The 18,339-nt window shown below is 38.6% G+C and overlaps 1 protein-coding gene across 1 annotated transcript; it reads right to left on the bottom strand.

The window, feature by feature from the left end:
- Positions 1-6,961: 6,961 nt before the first annotated feature.
- Positions 6,962-14,226, bottom strand: LOC104621969 (probable global transcription activator SNF2L2; the record flags this gene model as incomplete). Its single annotated transcript, XM_010288607.1, has 5 exons — positions 6,962-7,876; positions 8,518-8,660; positions 9,759-9,891; positions 13,200-13,301; positions 14,121-14,226. Coding segments are annotated over 5 exons (520 nt in total), but the record flags the coding sequence as incomplete, so codon positions are not given.
- Between the last annotated feature and the right edge of the window lie 4,113 nt (positions 14,227-18,339).

Raw genomic sequence — 18,339 nt, 5'->3', positions numbered from 1 at the left:
TCTGATGAGTCCCAGTCCTTATTACCAAAGTACAGCAAGACAGAGGCGGGGGCTGATGGCTGAGAAGGATGGCAGGAGGTTGGGAGGCACGGTGTGTTGGAGACACACTTCTGGCAAGTCCTCAGGGGAGCTTTTGCTTTCTTTTTGAGCTGCAAAGTGTGAAGTTGTCTCATATGAAGAATCTCTTTTTTTGAAAAGATAATTTGTGTGAATTCTGTATGGTAGTCGTATTTCAGAGTTTAAAATTATGATCTTTTCATGAAGCTCTCACAGTCTGGCACCGTCTTTGTTCATCCTGTGTCTGGAGAGAAACAATTCTGGGATAAGTTAAGAAATACTTCACTGTGCAAGCTCGTTTAGTTTAAAAGTAACTAGAGATCACTTTTTGCTCAGTGACTCCGAAGGCTGAACAGCCCCAGGGAGACCACCTGATGGGCCTTGGGCAGGTGAGGTGGCTCGAGGTGGAAGACACATCATTACGCAGCGTAGATGGTGGCTTTGTTATTTGGTAAGATTGGTGTCTATGATTCGCTTTACCTGCCTAATGTTACTCTGGTTGATCCCATAGGGTTACATTAAAGGAGGCTGCAGCAGCAAGCAAGCAGAAAGGAAAGCAGTGACACAGATGTCTCCAGGGAGAATGCCATGAACTCTTGGAAAGCGGTGAGAAAGCCAGCCGTGCCTGCCTGTTACCAGAGAGGTAACAGGACTGTTCCCCAGGGCCAGAAATCACTTACCAGACAGATGTTAGGCCATTAAAACAAGCAGTCTCAGGAAGCAAGCGGCGCGTTGTGGTCGGAGGCACAGTGACAGAGGCAGAGCAGGCAGCAAGGCTGCTTGCTGCATTCAGCAGGGACACCACAGGTTGAGCTCACTCGAGCTCTGAGGCGTGACGAGCTGCCCACTCACACGGTTGGGCCTAACAAAATTTTGCCACCTTTATTAATTCCAGTGCACCATCCAGGGAACCATGTTCACCTGGAAGAAGCTGCTTCAAATCAGTTTCCACTCCAGGGACTGTAGCAGGAATAACCCTCAGGTGCTAACCTGCAACAGGACCTGGCACAGTTGCAAAGACAGAGCGCAACAGCCCCGCACGTAGTCAGAATGACAGAATAACTGCATGGCACCTCCTAAGAAAAAACGTGTTACTTGAGGGCTTATGAAGAAGAAACTCAAGCTTCTCCCTTTAACCTACAGCTTGGTGGCTGGGTCTCAAGTGGGCTGAACCTGGCATTTATGTTCTGGGAACAAGGAGGCGGCTTTGAAGTGAGTCTGAGTGACATTGGAGAAAGAGACAGTAATATCCTTTTCAATTTGTTTACCCCTAAGCAGAAATAATCCACTTGCCAGATATAGGACAAGCTTTTTTTTGTTTTTTTTTTTTAAACCTGTCCATCTCAGGGAAATCATCACTGTAATATACCCAGATTCTGGTATGTGCCCTGCTACACAGCATCTCTGTATCTTCCAGATTCCAAAGAAGTACTGACAAATTTGATTAACGATGCAGGGTAAATGATTTTCCTACAAGCACTCAGGATGACCAGTATTTAAACCTTGACTGTCACGCAGAAACACTAGGATATATGGATGGCATGCAGAAACGGCACAAAAAGTGGTGCTGCAATGGAAGTTGGTCTAATAAAGGTTTCCAAAGCCAAAGTAAAATGCTCTTATTTTGGCAAGATTGTCCCTTATGTAGTTTAAATGAATTGTGAAGTTTTAAATACCTAATTACTGCTTCTAAGCGCGTCAGTGCACTGACATGGAATACTCACCGTCTTTTGTGCATCTGCAGAATGTCAGACATGTTCAGCTTCACTGCTTTGTTCCTTGACCTTAAGCACTGCCCACAGAAAGTTCAAGAACTGCAGGAGCACTTACGTGTCCCTAGGGTTGCGCCAGCAGGCAACGGGACTAACAGCAACAAGGTGTCCTGTTCTCAGAAAATGAGAAGCCCGAATTGAATGGTCAGACAATGCCTTTTTCCTCCTCTCTCTCATTTAATGTTAGAAGGACAGAGGAGATGGGAAGTAAAGCTGCACAATGAAGTAGTAACTGCTTCAAGTCTGTAAGGCATCCAAGTGGATATAAAATTGATTTCTGTAGAAGGTGATAAACAGAACAACTATGCTGGAAGCCCAAAGGAAGAATGCACTTAATAGATACTACTACAGTAAAATGGGATAGAAACCATCATACAAATAACACAACCAGATATAAATTCACCTCTACCAGAAACTATGGCTGTTTCAGAAAGAAAATGACATTTGGCGTATAAATAGTTCTCTTTCATTTGCAGTGAATTCATGTTAATGTTGGGGTCTTCTCTTTATTTTTATCTCCATTTCCTGGTGTCAGAACAGCCTATCTAGTGGTTGTATTCACTGGTGGCAGATGATGTAATACATAGCTTAAAACCGTTGATACCACCAAAAGTGGTAAATGTAACGAAGCATCAGTTTATGTCATCACAGCAATGGATTGTGCATGAAAATACAACACTGAATACCAAGCACAAAGTCAGGAAGCAGCTGCCCAAGCTGGAAGTTGGAGTAAAAATGGTCCCTGTCTCAGGAATAGTTTCCAATGAAAGCCTTCTGGTCACTTTGAAAATGCAAGAACTTCACGTTGCAGTTAGTTGTTGTGATTCAGCCTTTTACAGCAACCTGGCATACGTGGGGAGAAAGCACAAGCTGTCATCTAATTGGAGAAGAATTTTGTTCTTACTATGTCTGCTGTAGTCATGGAAAATACGGGAGAAGTAAACTATTTTCAGTAAAAATATGGACTGAAATACAATCTCCTTGTAATAGAAGCAGGGAAACAAAAATATTTTACCTCCTAACAGCATCAGATCAAGGCAGAGAGTTGAACACGTTCTACGTTCTTCAGCACACCCATCTCTCTGTGTGAAAGTAAGAGTCAAAATTATGGTAAAAATAGCCACATTCACAACCCTCGCAAGTAAAGCAAATAGACAAGGACTGGAGTCTGGAAAGCAGGGGTGACCTCCACGTGAGAAAGACATGGAGATACGCCTCCACCAACCTTCTCTCAAATTGAGGAGAAGGTGAGCTCTTGGTTGTCAAGGGGAAGTAAGAGAGTGGTGCTGCAACCTCCAGATAACTTTTGGTTTATATCACGTTTAAATAACTGTTGGATAAAATCTGATTTTCTGACTTTCCTCACAGAGGATAAGCAGGCTGCACCTGGATAATCCTTTGTGACATTTCTGGTTTTTGTTTTAATTAACAAAGTTACCCCAAGAATAAACATGGCCCTTGATGCTTCAACACTTAAAAGGTATGACTGCACAGGCCCACAGTACAGAGTTCCGAATGGGACATCCAGTTGTTGAGCATAACTCGACAATAACAAGGAAAACGATAACTGGTAATTTGTTTCACATCCTCTGCTTATTTTCTCTCTCATCTACTTTCTATCCCGTGTTCAGCAGAGCAAGATTAGGGGTGAGTGACTCCTAAGATGATACACAATTCTACTGCAAAGGAGTAAAAATGGTGTATGTATTCACCTCTTTGCCTGCCCTGAACCTACTTCCCCTTCCGCCTTACGGACAACACACAAACTACTTCTGCTAGCCCCTTTTGTGAACCTACAGAACTTTATTTACAGTTATGTTTCAGCTTACAGCTCAAGTCCCTATTCAAAATAAAACCCAGATTTTTTTACAGGAATTTAAAATTATTCCAGAGGTTTTTCAGAGGATGACAGAGGGGAAAGTAAGAGACCAGCCTAAAAATCCCTCTATAAAAACTTCTCATTTTGTTTTTAACACGTTGTGACCTGTTTTCTAAATGAGACAATATGTTCAGTAAAACCTACTGTCCAAATGTTTTTAATGAAAAAGCAGTGGTGGATTGTGCATTATTAATGCCCTCATTGGGTAGTTGACAGGACTGAGCACATACCAACAGCTTAATAATTGCACGCTACTTTGAGGCTTACTACTGCATCAGCTGTGCACTTTGTTCACAGAAGCTGTGGCAGTATTTGCCATGACACACCCTGCCACGTCTCTCCACCTGGAGCGAACGCCAGCGTTATAGTGAGCTGAGTGAGTGAAGAGTACACCTCCCGGGTCAGGAGTGTTCTATTCTAAAAGCAGTATACATGACAAGGAAAACAAAAATCTATGTGGCTCTGAAAACACAGCCAGTGCAGTACTTTGCACTGAGGACCAGACACATTTAAATAGGAAGCCACTTACATTAATGAGTGAAAGGTTTCGCATTTTCTTTGCTTCCTTCAGAAGGTATGTGAGGGGAAAAGAAAGAATAATAGCATCTGAAGTGTATAAAAGCTGTTAAATGTTATTCATCCGCCCCACTTACACTGCTGCCTCCTTCCCAGGAGAAGCAGACGCAACAAAAAACCTCCCACTGTTTACTTCACTTTGCTTATCTTCTTCAGTGCCCAAGCTACACCATTTCCAATTTTACTAGACAATCTTCTGAAATTAAGGTAGGAAATTAGTTAATTTCCTTTGATAGGGATTGTAGAATTGTGCTTTTATTTATGCATTGTCTAAAAGGTATTCCACGGGCTTTGCATGTCAATTTGTACTAGAAAGGGAATCCTGTAGAGGAGCAAGTGTGCTTCCATCTTTAACATGGATTTGTACATAACTTCAAAAAAATTTCCTCCTCTTTTTTTGGAAAGAATTTGGAAGGTTACACATGACAACAACTTACCCAGAACCTTTTTCTTCATATAGTGATGTGCCAAGATTACCAGAAATAACCCTCATCTCGAAAAATGCAGTAAATTCATATGGAGAAAGAACAAGATAACAATTAAAAAATTACTTGGGGTAGAAACAAATTCAAATCCTAGCAAAATAACATGACCACTGCAGCAGAGGCATAGGCTTGGCTTAACAATTGATTGTAAATAATTTTTAATCTAATGATAAAAATAATTGCATTTTTTTGGAAACTGAGGGGAAATTGAAAATATTTTGAAATTATTTAAACCTGATAAAACAAAAACTGCAGCTAAGAATTAAAATGTATTTCTTCACACAAACCAGTATTCTTATACGGCTTACAGTTATTGACTAAAAAAATCCTGTTACTTTCATTTTTAATGGAAATGTTGGGTCGTCTTAGTTCTTTGCTTTCCAGCAGAACACTCATGTGTAAATAATGAATTCTTGAAAAATGAATCAAACTGGGTCACTGCAAAGTCATCAGGCACTCTGGGGATGGGTAACGTGATACTGTGCCTTTTGCGTCTAAGTTGCCAGTTTAAATGCAGTCTAGGCCAGCAGCGACTGAAGCCTATTGCCAGATATTTGTCATGCATAATGGGCTGGTAGATGTAGTTCATTTTGCAGTGAAAAAATAACATTTATAAATGGTCTCATGAAACTGTCAATGTAGACAGAATGGCTTCTGCCAAGCAAACTATCCCATATCACAGTCACAGAATGGTTGAGGTTGGCAGGACCTCTGGAGGTCATCTGGTTCAACCCTCATTGCTCAAGCAGGGCCACCTACAGCCACTTGCTCAGGACCATGTCCAAATGGCTTTTGAGTATCTCCAAAAAGGGAGACTCCACAACCTCTCTGGGCAACCTCTGCTGGGTCTCAGCCATCCTCACCATAAAAAAACATTTCCTGATGTTCAGAGGGAACCTTCCTCAATGCTTTGTGCCCATTGCCTCTGATCCCGTCACCAGGCACCACTGAAAGGAGCCCAGCTTTGCCGCCTTTGCACCCTCCCTTCAGATACTAATTCACACTGATAAAGTGCCTTTGAGCCTTCTCTTCTTCAGGCTGAACAGTCTGAGCTCTCTCAGCCTCCTGCTCCAGTCCTTTAACCATCTTAGTGGCCCTTTGCTGGACTTTCTCCGGTATGTCCGTTTCTGTCTTCTACTGGGGAGCGCACCAGTGGACAGAGCACTCCAGATGTATCTCACCAGTGCTGAGCAGAGCGGAAGGATCGCCTTCCTGGACCTGCTGGATGCACTCCTCCTAATGCAGTCCATGATACTGGCAACCTCTTTTGCCACAAGGGTGCATTGTTGGCTCATGTTCAACTGGACCATCAGGTTGTTTTCTGCAAAGTTGCTTCAGACGTTGGTCTCATCAATGTGTCTCTCTCAGATCAATTCACCCTCTCTGAAATATAGGGTCTTCCATTCAGATGGGCACCACACTAGGAATGAAGTGTTTGAAATGGCTACAACTAAGCAAACTGACTTATCACAGTGCAGGGCTAAAAAACACACCAATGGGCACCAGACAAACTTGTACATGACCTTTCAACTGAGCTAGAAAAATCTGAGGCAGTTAACATACTGCAAGGCAGTAAAAAGAGATGAGAAATACACAGTTCAGTTAACAAAGAAATGTTCTGTTTACAAATCAACGCCTAGGCTTGCACATTTTCTACTCAGTATACGTTCAAATCTAAGTTTGGTTTTCCAGAGTAGCAATATTAATTGTAGATATGTAGTTCAAATGTTTACACTACCACATCTTAGTGCATCACAACCCTGATACCTCAAGATAATACTTAAGCTGACTTATACATGGGCTGACTGCCTGCATAACTAATTGTATTCATGCCTACTGAGGCATATGGACATACATTTCCTGAAAGAAAAAGAAATGTTTATTTTATTGCTTCATCACTTCAGTTGTAATTAGATAATGAACTGCACTTTCACTTCAAGGTATTATTTTACTACTTCAATTTTATTATTCTTATTTTAACATGCATTGCATATCTTCTCTCCATCTCTGAAGATACTTCTATGGTATTTGAATCAGTTTTTATTCAGGACAGACCACAGAGGACCTCTCTACAGGAGACATTCCTGTCCTCTCATCCCTACTATAAAAAGATTTTTGTGGAACTCATAACACAAGGCCGCATCTATTGAGCTAAATTATCTCTTTATTAGGAAAGCACCAACACCACATTCTTCAAAATTACTGGAATTTTATTTGCCTCAGGCTTATGACTTGCAACCAAAGACATTGTGCAAAGAAAGCAAAGATTAAGTACACTTTGGGGAAAAGGTGATAATCCACATTGGTAACATAGAAGATCAGTCTGATGAAAGAAGCCATCCATTACACTATATAGATTGCAATATTCAATAGCATTTTTTTAACCCAACTTTTTTAATCAAGGAAAAAAAAGTTAAGCAAAGTTTACAGTAGACATAAATTTGATACAATTCAAAAAGCTTTTTTCTGAAGATCGTCAAGCGTAAAGTGGAAAAACGTATATGAGACAAGGTGGATGAAGGCTAACTACTGTACATTTATAAGCTATTAAACAAAGTTGCATATATGTACCACAGTGTAAAAAAAAAATACAGAACAAATAAAAACTTTGAAAACTGCCTGATGAAAAATAAAATAACCAGTGGCTTTTAATGGCATCTCCTGGTTATCAATGCTACAAAAGACTTTTTTTTTTTTTTATGTCTTTCTGATGCCACTGAAAAACATCCTATCAAATGATAAAACCAGGCACAATCAAACCATTACTGAGTTAAAACCAGCCCATAGAAATATACCATCAACCCACATTTTCCATCAAAAGCTTTTTTTTGTTGTTGTTCTGTTTTTAAATCTTTTGAGACCCATTTGGTCACAATATGTTACATTTTTTTTTTCCTTTTTTACACCATGATAGCATATGTTTGTCTGGCACTATCCTAAAGCTAGTTTATAGAGGATGAGAATACAGAAACAACCCAATGTCTATTTGACAAAATGAATTCACTGGGTCTAAAATAGAAGAAGGGAGAAGGGGAAGGGGTCAGTTCTGCCAACAAAATAAACCCTATGGATCACTCATCATCACTTCCGCTTGCTTCCGACTGGTCCTAGAGGTAAGAGACACAAGACAAGTCAGAAACTCTTTGCCAGCTATTCTGTGGAATTTGTTAAAGAAGTAATAAGAAAATAAAAGGAAGAAAAAATGACAATTAAACTGACAAATCAAGATAGCCTTAAGAAAGGTACTACGTTATCTAATATTTCTCTTTCATGGTATTTCATTTAATTGCTGTAGACTTTTTAGAGAAGGAAAGACACTGAATCAGGAAACACCAGATTTTTCTTTCTACCCAGACATTTAAAGACAACTGGGAAGAGGACTGTTTTCATTTGTTGCAACAGTAGAAGTACACCCCCCTTCCCGCCCCCCCCCCCCAAAATCAAGCTAAGAGTTTTTCGCCTGTGGATGAAAGAAAACAGACCCTGAGGTTTAAAGGTGCCATGAAAGTAGGAATAGCTCCAAAAAATAAGCTCCAAACTTCTTAGACTGCTTGTCTTTCAGCACTGGGACCAGAACTCATAAGCACACCCAGATACAGTCAACACCCCCGCCCAATTCTCTCAAGATGATCAATACAGATTAAAAATGTGCTTAAGCATGAATAGTTGAGACTTCTGACAGCAAGCAGGACAGGGTAGAGACGCAATCACTGCAACCACTTCCACAGCCTCAGTGAACAAAACTTACATTTTCATCTTGATCCTCATCACTATCATCATCACTCACAACAGGCTTGGCTTTTGCTCGGCTTTGCCTCTTCTTGCCTTTTCCTTTCTCCCGACTTTTTTCATCCTTCTTATTTAGCTTGATTTTGACTTTCACTGATTTTGCTGCAAAAAGTTTAACAGCATACATGAGTGTAACTTTCATTTATCAACTTCTAAATGCCATCTCTGTTCACAGAAAATCACCCCTGATAGCAGCCTGAAGAAATATTCCCCTCTGTTCTTTATCTGAACTGTGGAACAATGAAGCAGAGGTATTTGATTTTATTTCCCTACTTCTCAACAGTTTTAACAATAATTTGTATTAAACTATAAACGAATAACTTTAACTTGAACATGTGCATCTTTTCATTCTCAGAATGCATGGTGTCTACAGGTAGTATATGTTCCTGTGAGAAGATACACATTTAAAAATATTTTCTTCCTTGCATATCGCAATGTTTATCCTTTGTAGACAAAGACGATTTTTAAAATTTTTAATCACAGAAATGCTATGGGGAGGGGACTGGCAAATTTTGAGTTGACATCTTTCTGAAGAACATGTTAAACTCCTGATTCCAGAATATCCGCTCATTTCCAAATGAGCTGCTAAAGTTACAGGCTTTGCACACCTGCGTGATGTACTGGGAAGAGTAGCTCAAGGCCTAGTACTACAGTTTCTGTAACCAGATAGATGGGGTAGTTGGACAGTATGGGTAGATATATTTGGCAACAGAAAGTAGAACTAAGGGATCCCTCCATTACCACTGTATCATGTTTCCAAATCTGCAGGGACTGAATCAGTGTCACCTCCTGCTTCTGAAACAGGCGAAGTTTCACTTAGTCCTTATTGCACTGAAGATCTGGTTCTTAACCAGGTGATGAGTTTTACATGTCACACCATACCTGAAGGTTGACCACCCATGAACAAAGCCTTTCCAGGCAATTCTATTTACAAATAACATGAACAGGACCAAAGGGTTTATAAACACTCATGGCCAGTCAGATTTGCTTCCACAAAGCACCTCTGCGATTTGTTTCTGGCTTAAAAATAGTTTACTCTGAAGAAGTATTAGCCAGAACATATAGCCAAAAGACTTCAGCTGAATCTGAAAACAACCTTATTAGTCTCCATGCAGAAATTGCATGGAGGAAATTGCAGAGGAAAACCTCCCCTTCCATCCCCAGATGTACTTTCTTTTCAGTGTTTAGCAGGGGACTCACATTCTGATTCTGATTCTTCTTCTTCTTCATCATCTTCATCATCATTGCTTTCATCCTCACTTTCTTCTTCTTTGGCAATCTTTTGTCGTGCACTTTTGAACACAGACTGAAGAACAATGGAATCCTCATAGATCTACAGTATGAATACAAACTTTGTCAGAACTGTAAAGTCAAGCAATATAAAAAATTCACAGAATAGATCTTAATTTCCAGTGCAAACCCATAGAGTATATGGCATTTTCAAATACTGAGTAATAATGCTTGTTGCATGAATTTTACAGGAAATGCCAACGTTAATTTTTCATGCTCTAAATGAAGAAATTTGTCAATAGTGAGCCACAAAAATACAACTCTTAAATTGTATTGCATCTAAAATGTCCAGTTAGAGTACTTTCCTTATTATTTTTATTACCATAGAAATTACTGTGTATTTTCATTACATTGTAACAGCCTTGAAAAACTGCCAAAGCAACAGGCTTCAGTAGAAAGCACCTTAATTAAAAAATGGGTTATAGTCTAGCAATACAGTTGGTAATGACAAATGGCTAACCCTCATGTTAATTATCCTTATTTTTCTCTGAAATCCAAGGTAGGTACAAGGAAAACAATTTATCCCAAGCAACTCATTCCCTCCTTCCTCTCAGATCTAAAAAGACTGGGGGGAAAAAAAAAAACAGTGCTTGTTCTATACTTAGCACCTGCTCTCAAACATTATGTAGTTTGCTAAGTATCTTGGTTAAAGATTTTCTCTTTAACCTCAAGCATGAGGGGACTCTCAAGAGTAAGAGGACTACATTTGGCTTGTAACACATTTCTCAGATTAACACAGTAAAAATCCTGTTGTCTTGCTGAGTACCTGGGACTTCATAATCACCTTAACAAATGAGCTGTGCATTTTGTTTTGTAAAGGTCAGAAGACGAGCACTGGACAATTCAGCACTAGACAATTATGAATAGCTAACAGAAGGGTACAGAGTCATAGATTGTACTTGGTTTTATCACCACCATCACCTGAACTACCTTGGATGTCATACTACTCCTTTGGCTAAATTACAGACCGTGTCTAAAGGGACACTGGTGTTTGTGAGGAAGGTAATGGAAGGATTTTTGGCTGCCATTATACCATCTGAATGTTAAAACTGATAAAACTGCTCTAATACTTTGCAGGTTCAACAAAACAAATTAGAAAAACTTTGTTCAGAATACCTCACATGAAATATGCAATCTCTCTTTTTTAACTTAACCACCAAGTCCTTTTTAGAAAAACTGCCTCTCACTGCAGATTGTTCCCCATTCTCTAAGTACTGCTGTGCTTTTTGTTATGAGACATTTGACTGCTCTTGATCATGGTGAAATTTCTTGACATGTGTATAATGATCGTGAATGTTTTGAAAAGGCTTTTCTCCTATTGTCTTACAACATTAGTGGGCTGTGAGACCCCACAGCTTCCTTCCTTGAAGTTAAATGATTATTGACTTTCCCTTATAATTACTTATTTTCAAGTCAGCAATCTATAGAAGTCCCTGAGTTCCTCCTGAGGACCATTCATCTTTCTTATGAATAGATCCAGCATATTACATCGTATTAGGAATGGCTCTTTCAACTAACCTTGCTCTCCCTTCTCAGACCAAACACTTTTCTAAGACAAAAAGAATTAAGGACGCATACCACATTATATTTTTTTAATGCCAGCCACAACATATTTAAGGTATCACTGTGACCTAGACTTTTAAACAGGATTTCCTAGGGTAATAAAGGGTTTTAAAAAAATTGTTTTAGTCCTCTTAATGTGGAATTATTTGTAATATGCAGTATATATTTTGATCCAGAAAAAGCCTCCGGCTGCTTCAGGAAAAGCTGTGCAAATACAAGTTTTGTTATTTTGACCCAAATCTAATTCCAACAGGTTTCAAAAAAGCAAGCAGCAATGACAGTGGAACTTCCTTCAAAGAGGGAGAAGCAATGACAACAGAACTTCATGACAAATGACAACATTCATGACAAATCTTCTGCTTCAATAGACAGATACTATTTTTAACCCCTAACATGTCTGTGTTTCATTTAACCATTACAACATGAAAAACTTTTCAAATAGCTGAGGTTGCACTGAGGACAAAAGCCTCAATACACAAAGTCTGTGTCTCCCTGAAAACCCTTCATAACGTTCCAGCTCAGATGGAACTTCTTTGCTTCAAAGAAAAGCAGCATGCATCAGTCTAACAGAAAAAATACAGAGACCTGAAGTCACTGTGTACTTAAACAACTGCCTCAATTAGCCTTTTGGTTTTGAGTGCACACACAATCAATCTAGTTTACTGAGTGAACTGTCAGTGTGAAGGTAGACCTGAACTACCACAAAGAACATGAGGTAGCCTTAAAAACTCAAGGACTGCTGCAGAAGTGTCCTGAAATTCACTGGAAATCAAAATGAACAGTATGAGAACTTACCAGAAAGAAACCTAAAAAAATCTTAGATACAACTTATTTCAGCTTCATGCTCTAAAAGGTGATACTGGCTCTGGTAATTAATGTTGGTACATTGGAACGGAAAATAATACTGCAACACTCGGATACAGGTTGGGTTATTTCCAAACAGAGCAGCAATATCTACTGAACATTCCTACCCAGTAAGGATTATTCCTGTCAATTCAACCACCTCTGCCATACAATAGCCAGTTTCTCATTAGCAACTTCAGTTATTCTGATGGGAATAATTTCATTATTTTCCCACTTAGATACTGATTTTTCTTTGCCTCTTTTTACTTCTCTACCAATGTTTACCATTTTCTGAAGTCTCAGTGATATATTTTTGGTATTAGCTTTCCTTTCCTTCCCCCCCACCCCCGCCCTGCATTTGTTATCATTAGGTATGTATAGCTGTTTTACTGTTATGTGACTAAGCAGTAAACTAGCAATTTACAGTTGGACATGTAGCAAAATTTTGTTCCATGCTTCCTATCATCATTAATTTTCTTAAAATATTTTTAGCTGATTTATTTATAGTTTTTTTTCCCGATAACTGAAGACAGTAAAAATACTGCATGTACATAATACAGAAAAAAATTTCTGTCTCTAGATAGCCAAAATAATCACAAAATTATAAGCTGTTTTCAACAATAATCCACAATTAACTGCATACTGATTTTAGTTTTTAATCCTTGAATTTTAATATGAAGTCCCCAGTTTAGCTAAGGGTAATCAGTAATGTTTACAAATTTGAAGGATGTATTAGTATTGGCAGCATCAGCCTTCCGCTTACTTTTACTTAGGTTTCTTTTAACATTTTCTTCCTCTTGCACATTATGGGAGTTGTCTTCATGTTCTCTGTTTCAATTTAATATTGTGTTTGCATCACACTATTTGGACCTCTGTATATTTATAAAAATATAAAACACTATATAAACATAGCCGTATATTTAACACAAAGTGGTTCATTCAGACCTGTGATCCCTCCAGATTGAATGTCTGAGCATTGTGACACAGCAACATGACATCTTTCTCCAAGTCTCCAAGACTCCGATACTTATGGTTGCGAATTCTTTCCTGTTGCATTTGTTGAGGAAATTAATAGAAGTATGGATGGGCAGTAGTGCAGAAAGAAAAAGAGCAGACAGAACACTGAATTAATATTTGATTTCAACACATTAAAAGCTTTCTCTTTAAAAATTTTACCTAGGCATCAAGACAAGTATCTGTTTAAAACAAACAAACAAAGTCTTAAAATGTATTGTTAACATACTACTCAAAAAAATACACCAGGGTAATAGTTTAAAAACAAAGCAATTGCTGTGTGAACTGGAAAGGACAAAAGAAACAGAAATGGAGCTCTTTTGGTAAAATGAGTTCCAGTTTCTTCTTTCTAGCACAGAAACAAAATAAACTATGATATGAATGAAAGTCATACAGTTATGACATCACCTAACATGCAACAAAACATGCCTAAACCCCATCTGCCAAACTCTGTTTGGATATGACCTAGCTGTTCCAAGATGTGATGCTAGTTTAGGGATGATTATATTCTCCTAGAACCATTAAACCTTTGCAAACACTATGTTTTTACCAAAGATAGGCTTACAGATTCACAATTAGGTCTTTGCAAAAACGACACTGACATGTCATCTCTGAAAGCATCATTCATGTCACACTGCTATATTTTGATTTCATTTTGAAATTAGAGTGATATACTGCAATATACACTAACCAAAATTCCTAACAAGGTGTGTAACAATGTTTAAAATCTAAGCCACAAATACAGGTACGTACAATATTCACATTGTTGTAATTTTAATGATGACTTCATGCTCACCCTTCTTTATAACAAAAAGAAATAGAGGAATCTCCACTTCTAAAAAATGTCCTTACTTTTATTTTTTTGAAGTCCACTGGTTTCCTGATCAATTCATAATATTCTGGTAATTCTTTCCTAGATGGGAGCTGAATGAAGACTTCACTTAGTTGCCGTCCTGAACTGTTGAGAAAAACAAACCCATAATGCAAAGAATTACTACAACTACAACTTTCTTACAAAAACACATACATACAATCTAATCCTAAGGAAAAAAAAAAAAAATCACCATTTTTCCCATCAACGAATTAGAAATTGAACCCTGTTGTTTTTTTAATTTGGTACAGATAATTAATTTACAGTTTGAAACATATCCTTTGCGCTGTTGTCCTAACATACCACCATCATTATAGGATCATATGTGTAGGAGGCTTTATGGAAGCAGGATCAGGACTTGAATCTGAATTCATAGTGGTTTGCCAAGTCCTATCCTTTTCTCAGTTTTGGTTTATAATTTTTAGCAAGTGTCCCTCCTGTCACTCTAAGTTTATCTTCTTCTTGGTCATTTTATAGTAGTTTTGTACCTCCTTGTCATAGCAAACCATTTATACTGATTTCCATTATACCAGATGCTGATTGCTATTAGACTAACTAAGATGTTACAACAAAAAAAATTATTAACTTCCATTAATGACTGTTACATGTCTGGGAAGATCACTGTAACTGTACCAAAAATCACTACTGTCATTTGCACTTCCTCAGTCATCTGAAATAAAGTCATCTGAAATCTATACACCTTTCATACTCTAGGAACATTGCCTATCACTTACAGGTGTTCAGAATTTCTAAAATTTCCAGATTTCCCATTGTTCATCCTTTATTAATAGCTATTTTAGCACTTCCAAATTGAGGTTATTTTTAGATCTTCTTATTTGTGGCTTCCCAAATATTAAGACTGTGTGGCTATAAGACACCTGGAGAGGAAATGTGTTGATGACACTCACGGGCTCAGTCGTTTTTTTTTTCCTCCCTGTGTGCCTGTCATTTTTCTTACAGACAAAGTAGCAAAAAAAAAGGCTCTGTTGAGAGGAGCTGTAATTCACTGCACATAGCATTCACAAGCATTTCCCAGCCCACATTCATGTACTTCCTCCTCTCACAGATACTCCAAAAAGGCCATTTTCTCATTTGCATCTTCAGATCATAACTCAGGGATACCAAACCTTCACAGGAGTTGGGCAAGAAGGCTGCCAAGTCCTGGTATCCACCTGAGCTTCTCTCTTGCAGTCACCCTCCACAGTGGTGTGGGATCTTGCCAGACACATTAAAGTAACACTGAATCGAAGGTTAACTGAGGCAATTCTTCCATGGAGGAGAAGAACGATGAAAAGCACAGAACAGCTCTACCCTTTATGAAAGTCATGAATGCCTACTATATCTTTGGCATTTCTTAATTCCTGAAATAGCATTGGAATTTGAGGAGATACTATTTTTCTTACGGACCTAGTAGACCAATGAAAAAGTAGGAATAAACAGAAGTTCCTTATTTCCTAAGTAGCTGTTGCTCACTTAATCCAAGGTTTCTTAGAAGTCTTGGTTTAGTCCTGGGACACCGCTGCTACTTATGTACTTTGCATCAGAGAGGACAATAGTGTAAACACCCTTATCACAGCTCGTTAATCAGTGTCGTTCAACCAATATCCTGGGTGCCAACTGGCAGCTAGAGAATTTTCCCATCCAGTGCAAACCTAGAAACTAAAAGCTGCTGTCTCATCCTGACAACTTTTGTCTGACTTGCATCAGCGGAAGCCGCTGCCCCTGCCCGCTTAGTAGAAACCGCCAGGCTGCCTCCTAGATTACGGCAAGATTATGGCACGTGCATGGACGCGCTTCTGGGTGCTGCTGCTGCACGGTGAGACGCGGCCACGTATCGCGCATCTCCGTCACAGAAGGCGAGAGTGAAGTCTATCTCCCCCATACAGCCGTTGGGGTGGGCACCGCGACAGACCACCTGCACCTCACACTCCCGGCAGTTACTAGCAATTTCACCCAACAGATCTAACTTATTTGGGAAGCACCCTGTTACTGAAATAGAGGAAATCATAAAATGACCAGATAATTGTCATCCCAAGTCTTACTATTTCTTGTCTGCCAGCAAATAATTGTGGAACTCAGGCCACTGCACCTCCCATCTCCTTTGGTACTGATTCACACCAGAAAGACAAATTCATTGCTTTCAAACTTCTCCTGTCAAAGTGGGAGGTGTTTATACTATGGATTTAAAGGCACCAATCTTCTAAATGATCTATGTGAGTGACTATGTCATGCACGTGACAGAACTTGTCTTCATCTCAGACTGCCCTCTCCAAGAGAAACTGGAAGCAATACAAAGAAAAGCAATGCATTAAGTACACGCTACACAACTGACTAAATTAATGTGTGTTTCCACTTCTTTGCAACCTGACTGTGGGGTGGGTTTTTTTGTTAATAAAGGGAAGTGTTGAGCACTTACAGCTGCAACGGAGATAAATTAAATTTGTTCTGAACATAAAGAACACTAATTACTCTGAAAAAACAGAGTGCCCAAATGGTATCTTAAAATTTAAGTTTCTCTTCTGCATTTGTAAAGTAAGAATAAAATGCTGTGGAAAAAGTTTTGTATCTGCAAACATTAAGACTCGTTTGCATTATAAAGAAGCCCAGGGGGAATTCCGCCATGCATTAAGTGGTCAGTGTTCACCTTGTATATGCAAGGCTCTGATCCTGTGGGAAAGCAAAGCAAAGCAAAGCAAAGTGATACACTGTCACACTGTTACACAGCATGCTATAACATACCTTCCTGACAGAATCACATTGGGTTTCCACCTTTTCTGTTGTACGCTATTTTACTGTGTGCTTGACTTCACTATTAAAAAAGTTATTTTAATAAATCCATGCAATATACTGACTGATGATATAGATGTAAGCCAATCCTTTAAAAACTGTTAAAAGTTGCTTTTGAAACTTCATGCAGTATGAATCTGGGTTTGCTATGCAGAAGGACTGAGTTAGCATTGCTGTGTTTTAAACTTCATCAGCTTGCTTTCAACAGAAATATCTATCTGAGAAAAATTACTAAACCACTGATGCTGGTGTTGCTTCAACTACACTTTGGAGTCCAACAACAAATCGAATGATATAAGTATAAAGGAACCGGCTACCCATAATCTAAGTTTGATGAAATTTTAAAACACGTCTAGCATATTTGTCCTATTGAACAGGCTCCTGATGATTATAAAGCTTTTTATCTCCTGACTATATAATCTTTCTTCCTCTTTTTACATACACCCACCCTTATCGTTTTTTATATTAAAAATATAACAGTAGTAAATTATTAAACAGCAATATCCTATTTTCAAGATATAAATCTAGCCAACTCTGATTTATTCACACATTCTGTTAAACGAAGAATGCCATAGAAAACCTTCAAGCTTTTGCTTGATATAATTAGTTACTGAGAATCATTTAAGGCGGTGAAAGAAAAAGCATTAAGGACATGAAATATGCAACAGACAGAAGACTAGGGCCCAATTTTGCCTACTCAGATCAATAACAGCTTATTCTGTTCTATCACTTTTATAGAACCTCCTCTCACAAAGAAATACTATCTTTTATATGTACATCTATACTGTAAATGGATGTGATATTTTCTTACATAATCTCAAATGGCTGTATTGTGGATACAACAGGAGAAAATTGGTAATTATTAATGAAACTCTGATTTTAATCCCTGCCCCTAATTTTGTAATTAGAAGATAATAACCACAACAACTACCACGTAAAAACCATGCGCAGTAAAAAAAAAATCAGTTATGGTTGCCTAGCAACTAGCAGATAAGTGCTGAAGGGAAGAAGGACCAGAATAAATTAAAAGACCTGACTGTGAAAGAACTGTGAGTGACAGTTCACTGCTACTGCATCAGCTCAACCTGCTAGTCCTGTGTGTGCTCACACAAAACATACCTGCATGCTGTGTGAGTGAAAAATCATTAAGAAATATTGCTCATTTAAAAAATATTTTTGCTTAGAAAAATATTTGTGCTCTGTGTTTCTGATTTTCTCTCATTTTTGTCAAACTGTGTCCAAGATGCATACAAGCATATATTTCCACCCATTTAGTCAGTATTATCTTCAGTGGAATTAAATGCAGGAACAATTAGGCCTCATTTGTATGAGGCGCCTTTTGTATTCATCTTCCCTGGCAGTATGTGGCCAGAAGCAAGCTGCCACTGACCTGTCAAAAATATTACTTACTAT

Source organism: Phaethon lepturus, unplaced genomic scaffold, assembly GCF_000687285.1.
Source record: "Phaethon lepturus isolate BGI_N335 unplaced genomic scaffold, ASM68728v1 scaffold14206, whole genome shotgun sequence".
Taxonomy (NCBI): Eukaryota; Metazoa; Chordata; class Aves; order Phaethontiformes; family Phaethontidae; genus Phaethon; species Phaethon lepturus.
This window is presented reverse-complemented; position numbering and strand designations above follow the sequence as displayed.